The sequence below is a fragment of the Anolis carolinensis genome, unplaced genomic scaffold (assembly GCF_035594765.1).
Source record: "Anolis carolinensis isolate JA03-04 unplaced genomic scaffold, rAnoCar3.1.pri scaffold_8, whole genome shotgun sequence".
In the NCBI taxonomy this organism is placed as follows: domain Eukaryota; kingdom Metazoa; phylum Chordata; class Lepidosauria; order Squamata; family Dactyloidae; genus Anolis; species Anolis carolinensis.
The window spans coordinates 5,742,472-5,756,227 of NW_026943819.1; the positions used below are offsets into that span (position 1 = coordinate 5,742,472).

At 40.6% G+C, this 13,756-nt stretch overlaps 1 protein-coding gene across 3 annotated transcripts; it reads left to right on the forward strand.

Annotated features, from left to right (window-relative positions):
- The first annotated feature begins 24 nt into the window (after positions 1 to 24).
- Positions 25 to 13,666, forward strand: vdac3 (voltage dependent anion channel 3). Of its 3 annotated transcripts, none has more exons than XM_062961445.1 (10): positions 25 to 176; positions 4,463 to 4,593; positions 5,444 to 5,515; positions 6,441 to 6,490; positions 8,742 to 8,894; positions 9,542 to 9,594; positions 9,935 to 10,162; positions 11,403 to 11,553; positions 12,038 to 12,095; positions 13,130 to 13,666. In XM_062961445.1, the coding sequence occupies exons 2-10, from the start codon at positions 4,557 to 4,559 to the stop codon at positions 13,219 to 13,221; spliced, it is 894 nt and encodes a 297-aa protein (XP_062817515.1). In that variant the 5' UTR covers positions 25 to 176; positions 4,463 to 4,556; the 3' UTR covers positions 13,222 to 13,666. The 3 variants fall into 3 exon arrangements, with proteins under 3 accessions (XP_062817515.1, XP_062817517.1, XP_062817516.1); XM_062961446.1 differs by lacking the exon at positions 25 to 176 and adding an exon at positions 2,860 to 2,930; XM_062961447.1 differs by lacking the exon at positions 4,463 to 4,593 and having other exon boundaries at positions 30 to 176.
- The last annotated feature ends 90 nt before the right edge of the window (positions 13,667 to 13,756 follow it).

Here is a 13,756-nt window from a genome sequence, read left to right on the forward strand (position 1 = left end):
GTTACCAAGCGACGGTGGGGGCGGGGACAGAGCTGGTGGCGTCGCGCGAGTGAGCGGCAGGGAGGCGTGGCTTGGCGAGCGCCTCGAGCGTTGACGCATGCGCGCTGGGCGGAAACGGAGGCGAGACCTTCAGCTTGGCCAAGGGAGACGGACGGAGGCAGAGCGGAGCCCTTGAGGTGCGGGCTGGGAAGGGCAGGGCGGCGACGGAGGCGGCCGAACCGGCCTGAGGGGACGAAGCAGCGTCTCGAAGGAGTTAGGCCTCACCCTCGACGGGGAAAGAGCCAGGCCCGGCCCGGCCTCCGAGGGCGCGGCCTCCTGAGGGGGTCGTAATTGACAGCCGGCCAAGGAGGAAGTCCCGCCCCTTCTAGAAAATAGACTTGGGGGTGGGGGGAGAGTAACGGTGGGTCTGAGAGACTGGGCTTCGTTTTAAAGTGTCCGAAGTCTTATGGGCGACCCTTTAGTGCGGCTTCAATGCTCTAGAGGAGGGATGGGCAAACTTGGGCCCTCCAGGTGTTTTGGACTTCAACTCCCACAATTCCTAACAGCCGGTAGGCTGTTAGGAATTGTGGGAGTTGAAGTCCAAAACACCTGGAGGGCCCAAGTTTGCCCATCCCTCCTCTAGGGTTATCTTCAGTGACACACTATTACAGTTGGCCTTCCATCTAGGTTCTAACTAGGGCTGGTTTTGGGTTGTTCTGGGTTTTCCAGGCTGTATGGCCATGTTCCAGAAGCATTCTCTCCTGACGTTTCACCCACATCTATGGCAGACATCCTCAGAGGTTGTGAGGGCTGTTGGAAAGTAGGCAAGTGGGGTTAATATACAGTAGAGTCTCACTTATCCTAGCTAAATGGGCCGGCAAAAGCTTGGATAAGCGAGTATCTTGGATAATAAGGAGGAATCAAATTAGGTTATGATTTTACAAATTAAGCACCAAAACATGTTATACAACAAATTTGACAGAAAAAGTAGTTCAATACGCAGTAATGTTACGTCGTAATTACTGTATTTACGAATTTAGCACCAAAATATCACAATATATTGAAAACATGGACTGCAAAAATGGCTTGGATAATCCAGAGGCTTGGATAAGCGAGGCTTGGATAAGTGAGACTCTACTGTATCTGGAATGTTCAGAGTGGGAGAAAAAAAACTCTTTGCCTGCCTGAGGCAAGTGTGAATGTTGCAATTGGCCTCCTTGATTAGCCTTGCAGCTTCAAAGCCTAGCAGCTTCCTTCCTGGGGGAATCCTTTGTTATTTATTTACTATATTTCTACCCTTATAGTTTATAGTTTGGCCACTTCAGTGCCACATTGTAAATACACTGTGTGTGTGTGTGTGTGTGTGTGTATGTATGTATGTGTGTGTGTATATAATACAATACAAATCAAAGCACATTTAACATAAAATACAAGATAAAAATCACAGAAACTGCAATAACATCCAGAAATAAGATATGAATAAATATTACGCATTAAAAACATTTAAAACCAATTACAATTTTTTGCATGTGGATTTCAGTGGCTTCTCTGTGTAGTTTGACATGTTGGTTGTGTTGTCCGGAAAACAGCCCGTAAACATACAACAACCCTGACGTGTTGGTTGTTAGAGTGGTCTAGCATTTCTGTGTTCCCAAATAATATGCTGTGTCTAGATTGGTTCGTCAAGTGCTCTGCTAAAGAACAACACTGAGAAAAACAATGATATTCCAGACAGGAAACAATCAGGGCCAGCTAACTGCTCCCAACAAAGGACTCCCCCAGACAGGAAGCAGCCAGGCTTTACGCTGCAAGGCTATTCAGTGCTAATCAATGGAGCCAATTGCAACATTCACACTTGCCTCAAACAGACAAGAGTTCTTTCTCCCACTGTGGACCTCATTCCACAGATACATAAAACCCACTTGCCTAGTTTCCAACAGACTTCACAACTTCTAAGGATGCCTGCTATAGATGTGGGTGAAAGTCAGGAGAGAATGCTTCTGAAACAAGGCCATACAGCCTGGAAAACTCACAGCAACCCAGTGATTCTGGCCATGAAAGCCTTTGACAATAGAGCTGGTTTTTCTTTGCTACCCAAACCAGAAAAGGTGCCTTTACGCCTGGCCTGGGCAAACTTTGCACTTCTCTCCAGGTGTTTTGGACTCCAACTCCACCACCTGTTAGGAATTGTGGGAGTTGAAGTCCAAAACACCTGGAGGGTCAAAGTTTGCCCATGGGCAGCCTGAGGCTCCTTCTACACTTCCCTATAATCCAATTCAATGCAGATAATCTGGATTTTATATGGCAGTGTACAAGGGGCTATTTAACCTACTGATGCCTCAGTTAATGTAATTTTATTGGTATCCATTTTTATTTTGAAATATACCAGTAGCTGTCGCATTTCCCACCCTCGTCTTATATTTGGGTCAATACGTTTTCGCAGTTTTTTGTGGTAAAATTAGACCCCTTAGCTTATATTTGGGTCATCTTATACTTGAGTATGTACAGCAAATGTATAAGGATGCCACATACTGCCTGTCTGATCGAAACATGATTTCACACTAATTCCTTTGTGATTTGTTAACTAGGTGATGTGGTAGTGAATTTCTTATAGAATCACAAATTCTCCTTTGAGGGCCACATTTGTCAATCGAGATCTAGAACAATAGTAAATTATTTTCTTATCCATGGTTTTCTGAAAGTTCTTTACCTGTGGCCTACATTATGTGAGTTTCTTTTGGTGCTCAAGCTTGTTCATAGGAGTAAGGCAACTGTAGTATTTACTCAACATACAATGATTGGTGCACATCATAAAGCCTTACCTAAGTGGTGTTTTATGACAAGGGTGGGACATTATGAGTATTGACTTACAGTTGTCTGTGGGAAATAAATGTCAGCAGGCACTCTCCTACTCTTATCTCTCATTGAGATCTACTGCAAACTTCTTTGTGGTATAGTATAAGGACAGAACATTGGGTTTAAGGCATTTTGAATGGTAGCTACTAAAATGTTTTTTTACCCACAGATAAAAATCTTGGATCAGTCATTGTCAAATAAATTAGAGACAGAGAATGAGAGAATAGCTAGGCTTAGCTTGGATCTGTGCTTCTTAGTTGGTCTGCAAACTGTGGAAATAACAGACTCACAATGAATACTTGGTAAAACTGGGTTAGAAATAGAGTGCCATTGGAATCAAGAATTAGAAGAACTGGCTGCAAATGGGCCTATGTTTCATTTACATCCTTATCAGAAGAATTAAGGCTGTTGTTATTGTTAACTTGTCTTTTCTTGAAGGAAGAAAAGTTGCTATTGATTATAAATTTGCTATTGAGTATAGACCAGTATAGAGTTGCTGTTCAGTTTAAATTTCCAGTGTATGTGCATTTGGTAAAATCATACTTGGCCCCTTCACCATCATCACTCACATGCACACGCTGTTACTGTGGAATTCCTTCATCTAATAGGAGACATTTCATCTCTTACATGTGTTTTTTGTTCTAAATTTAACTTGGGGTTTAAATGAATAGAACAATGAACACAATTGGCTATGTGTGTAGCAAAAAAATCCCCATCTTGTGCCATCAAGATAGGGCAGGATATATATTTCAAGTTTAAGTGGCTTGGGGTGTGTGCTTCCTAGATTTTTGAGATTTCATTATTAGCAAACAATGGTAGGCTCTAAGTAACCACATTTAGAGCCTCATAGTGTGCTGGCTTTGAACTCTCATGTTCCAGGTAGCACAAAGCAAAATTACTCAGGAGTAAGTCTACTTAGGCTAATGTGAATTTCTAAGTTGATAGGGAAAGAATCAGGCTGGGAGGAAGAATTTTTGCTAACACCCTATTGGTTAATCCCAATTAGATTTGTTCAATTAATTGTTGCATGGTAAAGAAACAGGAAAATATCTTATTGACTATATAGGATTAAAGGGGTTATACAAAATAAATAAACCAGGCATGGGCAAACTTCAGCCCTCCAGGTTTTGGACTTCAACTCCCACAATTCCGGCTGTTAGGAATTGTGGGAGTTGAAGTCCAAAAATACCTGGAGTTATAATGTCTGGGTTATACTTCAATGTGTTTAAATAAAACCCAGGATTATTGTCTCCCTTGCCCCCCCCCCCCCCACCAAAGTTGAGGATATTGTATCTGATCTGACTCATAAGAATACTGTGAGATTGACTCAAAATTGTTCAGACTCTTTGTGGCTCATTGAAGATTTAAACCTGGATCTCCTGCTCTAAAGCCATTAACATAGTAGGATATACACCACACCGGCACAGAGATGTGTATTCCTCCATCATTTAGGCCATATTTTAATCATATTTCTAAGGATCAAATCTGGGATCAGTGGAACACACTTATGAGAAAGTTAAGAGATTTACATGATGAATGGACAACTGCTTTTTCTTCATTGTGATGTTCTTACACCTTTTATATCTAATAATGCATGCATTTACCCCCCCCCCCCCATGTTTGACAGGTGTACCTAAGAGCTAAAGGAGAATCCTTCTGTAGGTCCACGTTGAGAAGTAAATGATTTAGGAGATATATTGTGAAATAAGAAGCCTGCAACCATGTTCAGCTGTACTCCTAGTGTTCCTAGACCGCGAGGTATATATGTATTGTTAAGGAAATTCAGATATTAATGATAAATTGTTAGAAGTTCATTATTCATTTTCCAGCAACACAAGACTGCTTTTCTGCATCTTGCAAAAGAGATATACAAAGCATTTCTCTTTTGCAGGATGCATTTCACCTGTGCTGCTTTCTGAGGTGTGCTATTGGAAACTGCATTATGGCAAGAATAGATTTCTTGCTCTCGAAGTTCAGAGACCTTTGGAAGCCTTTGGAAGGAGAAGGGAAAGAGAACCCCCCCAGTGGCAAGATAGATTTCTTTCTCTAGAGTTTCAAAGAGCTTCAAGAATTTTACAGTGCAAGCAGTTTACTTTTATAACTGAATTTGTTACTGAAAATGAATAGTATTTTAGTGTATAGAGTTAGAAATATTGCAACAAGGCTACTTCTGAGAAAAATGGGACAACTGATGTTTGGCCTTGCAAAAGAAGCACTTGTCTCCACAGGCCTGGACATGGGCCACAGAGAAAAGGCAAAATAATTGGGATCAAAGCCTTTTATGGTTGACAGGAGAATTTCCTGACACAAAGGATCCATTCTGTTCTTGTTGGAACCATACACAAGTGAAAGAGGCCTTTGGGTAATAGATTTTGTTTTGCGAGCAATATATTGAAGTCTAATTCCACTTTTGGGAGCTTTTTGGGAGGCAGCTTCTGCCCCTTAAAAACATCTTGATAATGGGGAAGAATATCAATGAATGAACTATGATTTCTTCATCCTTTATGATACACTGTGGTTGCAAGTTGGTTGCTCAAATGGTGTTTGTAGCTGGAAATCATGCATGAATTATTTCCAAATCTGTACTGATTTGCTTTGCTTCTTGCAGACCCCATGGCGATCCCACCATCTTACTGTGACCTGGGGAAATCTGCCAGGGATATATTCAACAAAGGATATGGTAAGTAGAGTAAGGGCCAGAAACCCAACTGCATAACATTCCTCTCAGTTTTATGATGACATTTGGTAATCTGTTGGAATATATTGTAAGGTTATAGTTAATATTATTAATATGGATATTACAGTGAACTCTTTACATTCACTGGGGGTAGGGCCACAGGCCCCATATGAAAGTGAGAAAAGTGAATAAAATTGCTAAATTTTATTTGTGTTTCTTGTTTATGGCATTCTCATTCCTTGATTGTTTGCTTCTTCCCATAAGCCTCTTAGGCTGATGGAAAGTCCTTTTTAAAGGTTTTTCATACAGTTTTGGATTTCACAAGCGAGTTTCACACATCATGCTGACTGTCAAGTTTTACCAGGCGGTGTCTACAAACCAGGATGCCTTCTAGCAAATGTGATAAGTTCTAGGATTGTTCCTGCAGCTATTTCTATACTTTGTGGGATCCCAGGTTCTTCTGAAATGAAGCTTGACACAGATAAAAACTTGTATCTTGTTTCACTGCTGAAGACTGTGGGATTTACTTACCCCTACACGGTGCTTTAACAGTGCTTCGGAGGCCTCTAAACTTAAGCAATAGATCAGAGATGGGAGGCAGGTTTGTGGCAATAATAATAATAACTTTATTCTCATATCCCACCACCATATCGGACTCAGCATGTCTTACATAAGGCACAAGGTGCCTAAAAAGCAGAACATAAAATGGACACAATATAAAATACAATTGAATAAAACATAAGCATGCAAACAACAACATACAACTCAGATTAAAACTCAGATATCCAGGCAGAATCCAGTTAAAATTAATGTCTCTCCATTAAAGACTTCTTTGAGCTGTCCTTAATGCTATTCCAGCTTTGTTCTCTCTTTTCTAATTGGGCATAACTGTGATGCGAATAACAAGTCTTTGTTTTGGCAATTTCAGGGTTTGGAATGGTCAAATTAGATTTGAAGACCAAGTCTTCTAGTGGAGTGGTAAGTAATGGGAACGTCAAGTTGTTGTGTCAACAAGAGAGTTTGTGCAAGATTATTAGTAATGCCATAGTACTGAAGCAGTAGCTGTGAAACACTTGGCCCTTAATAATTATTTGGTTCCCCCAAAGATTTGAAGGGAGGGTTGCAAATGGAGCATCGATTTACCCCTCCGTGCAATACTGACTTTGATATGTTTGAAGCTGTGTTCCTCTAATGTGTAATGTAAGCACTAAGCAGATGTTATATATGGCAACATATAACCTGTAGTTAAAGTGGAAGAGCTTGCAGAAGGGCTGAGTTAAATACCTATGTTATACATCTTGCTTTTCTAAGTGTAAGTAGGAGTAAGGGTTTTTGAGCAGACCTTACTAATGTATTCATGAAGCTAATATCTAATATGTCTTCTCCCTTTACATGCAACTCTGTTGTGGGATGTTTATTTAGCTGGTAAGAATGCAATGTATCTTTCACTTCTGAATTTTAGATGTTGTTTCCTTCATATGATCTCTTCCCATTCCTGAGTCTCCTTCAGGAGAGATAAAGCGGGGTATAAACAAACAAACAAACAATTAAATCTTCATCCATTATGTGGTTTAGAATTGGCCCCAGGTGCTGTTGCATTGCATATAACACTACCAGTCAACCCCATTTTCCTGTGAACCATTTGGAGGCATATAGAAAACATAGTTTTGATTAGCGGGACAAGGGCTTTTCCCTTCTCTGTATGTTCTGTATCCTGCTTTCCTTTTCCCTTTTGATCTGTCCTATGTCACGGACAGTTTGAGATACAAAGTGTCTCCCTAACTGTATGTGATATCAGATTTGTAGACTGACCTCAGCTAGTAATGCTTAAAGGAATTTGGCACTTGGGCATAGCTTTAAGTGCCAGTCCACTACGCAGCACATGACAGTTTGTAAGAGGGATAGCAGCCCATATCTGAACTCTTGCTCTGCTTACAAAGAAGGAGCCCTCATCTCTTTCCATTCTTCTCATATGATTACATTTTTTTTCTCCTGTATGCCTGGCAAAGAAGGTGAGGCAAAAGAATGCATATCATATACCTTAATGCCAATTAATTTTTTAAAAGGAGTTTGGAATTATTTTTAAATAACTGGTCACTATCTACATTTTGTATATTTTTAATATTACAAAATTATTAGTGATGCCATATCCTTTTGGCTAAGAGAAAGTTTCTTTTGGTCTCTAAAAAATGTCTAAACAAGAACTTCCTTTTTTCTATCCCCTGTGCCTTCTGTTTATTCTTAGATTGTTAGTGGTTGCCAAGCAATTGTGTATGCGAAACTGTACAGTGCTTGAGGCCATATTGCATCTGCAATCTAATCACTGTGCAAAAATATCTGGGAAAGGTAACCGTGCCCACAGCTTCCTAATGTGGGTTACAGAGTCAGTCAGTTAATAGCTAACTTACAAATAGCCTCTTGTCTCATAGCCTTTGGCAAGTACGGTTTGCCTGTAGTGGCCACAAAAGCCGAGAGAACTTGTTTCTCTTACGTTTAAAATCACCACCACTGACTAGGAGGCTAGATATATTTTGAAGGCTACCAAGACTTGTAGGATTATTGCTAGTTGACATGTGGTATGCTTTATCTATGATCATCTTCCTGAGGTTATGTCTGGGCCCTTGCATGAACTCCTTTCCTTGCCTGCTTCTGAGCAAGGGGGCTTTGGATTGGAGTATTCAAGGAGGCCAAAAAGCCTTAGTAGCATTAGACTTGTGCTTTCAAATGCAGGTTTATCTCCATAAATTCTAAAAGGCCAAAGAAGCAAGAGGACCAGCTAGACTGGTATCCAGTGGTAGGAAGTTCCATGGTTGTGAAGCAGCCACTGAGAAGGCCTCCCCTTATGTCTTCACCAGGCTTGAGAGGAGTGGGGCTGAGATTAATGTTTCCTTTAGATATTTCAGGACTCCAGCAAGCTCATATGGTGGAATACAGTCTTTCAGATAATCTGGACCCAGGCTGTGTAGGGAGACATTAGAAGCATTACACCAGATTTCAGAATGTTCATTGTGTAACTTTAATCTTTGTTTTGTGTATTCTGATATATGTGATTCATAGAAATACATTTTAATATGAGTAGTTTACATTATGTTTTATTTTTATTTATTTATCGTGTCAGAAGTGAATTGAGGAAACATGATATAGGTAGAGCTATACATGGTTTGAATTAATGTTTTTTTTAAAAAACACCAAATTTTGATACATTAATTCAAGTATTCTTTTTTAACAGGAATTTATCACTGCTGGTTCGTCAAACACAGACACAGGGAAAGCTTCAGGCAGCTTAGAGACCAAATATAAATTCAAGGACTATGGACTTACATTTGCCCAAAAATGGAACACTGACAACACCTTGGGGACGGAGGTGACCATGGAAGATAAGGTAAGAGCGAGTTGATACATGGCTTCAGCCCACCATGGAAATAGGGAATGGAATTATATTGGATCAGTATAATCTGAATGTAGTGGTTGGTAGCATCCCTGGGGCCATGCTGTTAGACAAGCCAGTTGGGTTTCCCAGTTTCTTGCCTTGGTTAAGTACTGGTGATAATTTATTTGAAACATTTATAAGTTGAATTTGTATTTACATATATAAGTAAATCAAAAGTAAAATACACAAAAAAAAAACCCAGAAATAGTGGCAGAAAAACTATAATGTCAAAAAATCTAGCAAAACTACAGATTTTCAGGATAAATCCTAGATTTTGGTCAGATGAATAAGCTACCATCTGATCAGCTGTCAATAAGGCAACTTTTTGACATAATTTAATGTTTAAACCATCTAGTTTCTTGGGACAGAACCTAGTTGGTTTACTCTGTAGGTGCTTCAAATTACAGTTGTGAGGACCCTTAAATTTAATCTAGGAGATTGCATTTCATTAGAGAGGTATTTCTGCCGCAATTTTCATAAAGAGGAAAAGAGATGGGAAACAAGACATACTGTGCAGAAGTAGTTACATTAGCCTATTTGTCTCATGTTTTGTTTTTGGAAAGATTACCCTATGTGATATTTTCTTTCTTCCACTTTAGTTGGCTGAAGGTCTGAAGATGAGCCTTGAAACCATGTTTGTACCTAACACAGGGTGAGTATCCCTTGCAAGAGGGATGGACAAAAAGATTTCCAATTGTGAATGTTGTAGAGCAGGCATGGTCAAACTTTGGCCCTCCAAGTGTTTTGGATTTCAACTCCCACAATTCCTAACAGCAGGTTGAAGTTATAGATTGAATAGATAAAGAAGTTAATTGCTTCAAATGATGATAATGTATTGTATTTTTATTCATATCACCAGGCAGTTGTTATTCCTAACCAGAACTTAGAAAATTTAGTAGTATTTCACTGCTAATTTTCTACTATCTAATTCAGGTTAGAATAAACTGAAATGTCTTTTTTTCCCTTTCCTCCCATGTCCCACTTCTTGCTAGGAAGAAGAGTGGAAAGTTGAAGACATCCTACAAACGGGAGTACATAAATCTCGGCTGTAATGTTGACATTGACCTCGCTGGACCCACTGTCTATGGCTGGGCCGTGTTGGGCTACGAGGGCTGGCTCGCTGGCTACCAGATGGCTTTTGACACAGCCAAGTCCAAGCTGTCACAGAATAACTTTGCACTGGGATACAAGGCAGCGGATTTCCAGCTGCACACGAACGTGTAAGTCTTGGTTTTGCCCTACTCTTGTCAGTAGCCAGCCCCTTGAAGGATAATGTCCAACCCTATAAATTGCTCCAGAAGCGGATTCTATTGCCTCACTGCTTGGGGTGGTCTTTATAAAGATGTAGTTAAAGAAGGTCTGGGCAAAATTTGGTCTTCCCTCCAGGTGTTTTGGACGTCAACTCCCACCATTTCTAACAGGAAGAAATAGTGGAAGTTGAAGTCTGAATCACCTGGAGGGGCAGAGTTTGCCCATGCCTGAGTTAGAGCTATGTTTTCTATTGGTAAACTATATTTTGCAAATTGGAGAAATATGAAACTTGAAGAAATAAGATCTAAAGTGCAGCCATGGCTGAGCATATGTAGTATATATGGGCATATTAGGGGATTCTCCCTCCCCCCCCCCCCCCCCCAAGATTCAGCAGCTATATTAAAAGGAGAGATGATTACCTTTGTGCTCTTCTGTTACCATCTTTAGAGGAGTATTATTATTACAGGGGCAGAGCTTAGCACAGCAAGCTAACTGCTGTGCTGCAGAAAAATTCTGCTGATTAGAAAATGGGCAGTTCAAGCCCAGGTTGGGGTAGAGCACCCGCTGTTAGCCCCAACTCACCTGCCCACCTTTCAGGTTGACATCAGAAAGGCGAGTAGATAAATAGGTACCGCTTTTAGCAGGGGGGGGCAATAAAGGTGCCTTAAGGATATGGATTGGAGTAAGCTCCTCAGCTTCCCTCCCCCCCCTCCCCTCCGGCCGGAGTTGAGCACAGCCTCCAAGATGACAGAAATAAGACAGGAAAAACTGCCTTTACCTCTGTTGTTTGTGGTCCTTGTTAATTGTATAATCGGCATTGAATGTTTGCCATACGTGTGTTCTGTGGGCCGCTCTGAGTCTCCTTCAGGGTAAGAAAGGTCTAAGGTGGGTGAAAAACAGAAAATGATGCAGCCACTGAAGGGCTAAAAGATTTGGATCTGGCAGCATCTGAAGAGGAGCCATGAAGGTCTTGTGCTCTGCCACATTCAGTACTGTAACATTTACACTTATATATAGATGGAATTGATATAGTAGTATTATTGCAGGGGAAGAAGAGAATGTGTATGGTATAGCAATTTATTCCAAATTGCTATCAGTGAAAGTAGAGCGATTGGCAAATCAAATTGGCAAGAAAGGCCGAGGGTGAAAGAAAGAAAGGGGAAACTTATTCTCTAAAAACCGTATCTTCTTGTGATCTGTTACAAATAGGAACGATGGAACTGAATTTGGTGGCTCAATCTATCAAAAAGTGAGTGACAAAGTTGAAACCGCTGTAAATCTTGCCTGGACTGCTGGCAGTAATAACACTCGGTTTGGCATTGCCACCAAATACCAGCTGGATGAGAGAGCTTCTGTCTCGGTAAGGATTTTGCTGCCTTCCCATTCCATTATAATAAAGTGCGCTTGCAAGGTTTAGTTCAGACAGGACAATAAACTGTGGTTTAGTGATCTGAGGATATGCCTAGCATAACCACCTCCCATATTTTTTGTTGTGCGCCTTCCAAGTTGTTATGTGACTGATAGTGGCTCTTAAGGAGAACTTACCACAGGGATTTCTTGGAAAGATTTCTTCATGGGAGTTTTGCCTTTTTGGCTTCCTCTGAGGCTGAGAAAGTGTGACTTACCCAAGGTGGGTTCCTATGCCTTGGCAGGGATTTGGACCTTACTCTCCCAAAGTCTTGTAGAAAATACTTGAGCGATTCTCCAACCATTACTGGTCTGCTTCATGATTATGATTAAAAATCCAGTTCTAGACCATGCCCAAGAAGTATAGATAAATCCTTTTCCCAGGGAAAAAAATAATATATCTTCTTCCATCGCATTCTTCTCTTCTTTCTTTCTAGGCCAAAGTTAACAACGCCAGCCTCATTGGACTCGGCTACACTCAGACCCTACGGCCTGGTAGGTAAACCGTTAGATGTTTGAACGCGACATTTCCTTATTTATATCTTGGTGCATTTAACCCAGGCATGGGTAAACTTGAGCCTTCCAGGTATTTTGAACTTCCCAAAATGCACTGCTCCCCCTTTTTACGGCTCCTAATGCCAAGACTTCATTAATTCCAGGCAGGCAGCCTTTTTGGCTTAATGGCTTTGCTGCCTTGCACTGTATATGAAACTGACTTTGGGAGCCTTCCAAGATTTACAAAACTAAAATGAAAAAGTGTGAACTACGCAAATGCTTCGGATATGCCTTCCGACTTACAACACTTCCCATTTTTTTTACCATTTCCGACACTTCCAAATTTTTTGCACATACCTACTATATAGGTAATTTGGTTCCTTCCAACATGTAACACTTTGTAGAATAATGAAGAATCAGTGTAACTATTTTGAGAAAAGGAACAGTGAGGCATTAGCATTTACAGTAGTCTCACTTATCCAAGCTAAACGGGCCGGCAGAAACTTGGATAAGCGAATATCTTGGATAATAAGGAGGGATTAAGGAAAAACCTATTAAACATCAAATTAGGTTATGATTTTACAAATTAAGCACCAAAACATCATGTTATACAACACATTTGACAAAAAAAAGTAGCTCAATACGCAGTAATGTTATGTTGTAATTACTGTATTTACGAATTTAGCACCAAAATATCACGATATATTGAAAACATTGACGACAAAAATGGCTTGGATTATCCAGAGGCTTGGATAAGCGAGGCTTGGATAAGTGAGACTCTACTGTACTTGTTTTTTGAGGGGATTGGGTGGTAATTTCTTTCAATATATCTGAATGCATTAAAAAGAATGAATGTTAGCTATTTACTAATGAGAAATTTCCATTGTTACCTATAAGGAGTAATGAACAACAAATTATTTCCCATTTAACATTAACCTTTTGCAGTAATGTTTTCAAGGTCTGGTCCCAGCTGCTTCTCAGCAATGCCTGAAGCTTCTGTGTTCTCTTTTCCATATTCTCTGTGTTTCTGCCAGGTGTGAAGCTGACCCTCTCAACTCTGATCGATGGCAAGAATTTCAGCACCGGCAGCCATAAACTTGGGCTGGGATTTGAGCTGGAAGCTTAACGTAAGTGTTGGGTGAAGCATTAGATCTTTATTTGGAAGATGGAGTAAAACGAACCCCTCCCACATGTTCTGGCCTTAAAACTCTTCTGTGAAACGTCAAAAAAGCGTGAACTTGATATTCTTCCAAAGAATTGTTGTAATCCCAACCAACCGAAGTCTGGAGAGAGTGCAAAAACCCACCGCGAAGGGCAATACTTGAAGGTTGTGCTACATTTCAGTTCAGTTCCTCAGTTAATTTAAAATGTGTTCCTCAGGAGACAGCATAGCATCGGGTGAAAGGCACGACCCCTCCCTCCCGTACCCACCCCAAATCCATCTGTTACTGTGTCACATCCTGCATGTCCTACACCTCACGACCTTTTGTTAAAATTGGTCTCTGTGCTGTAGTGGAAAAGCTTTGGTTTTACATCAAAGTGGAAATAAATCAAATCACATTTGGAACCAATTCCCTTGTAGTGCCTCTGTAGCATTGACTTGTATGTTTGGGCCTCAAAGAGAGCAGCAGGATTCCATGTTTCCTTCTAAGCTCATTTCA

What these genes read in the sequence shown, in the direction of transcription:
- vdac3 (XM_062961445.1), top strand. Translation starts at nt 4,557, where the DNA reads ATGTTCAGCTGTACTCCTAGTGTTCCTAGACCGCGAG. An exon ending in TAGTGTTCCTAGACCGCGAG is followed by an intron (nt 4,594 to 5,443) that starts GTATATATGTAT and finishes TGCTTCTTGCAG; the next exon opens with ACCCCATGGCGATCCCACCA. An exon ending in ATGAGAGAGCTTCTGTCTCG is followed by an intron (nt 11,554 to 12,037) that starts GTAAGGATTTTG and finishes CTTTCTTTCTAG; the next exon opens with GCCAAAGTTAACAACGCCAG.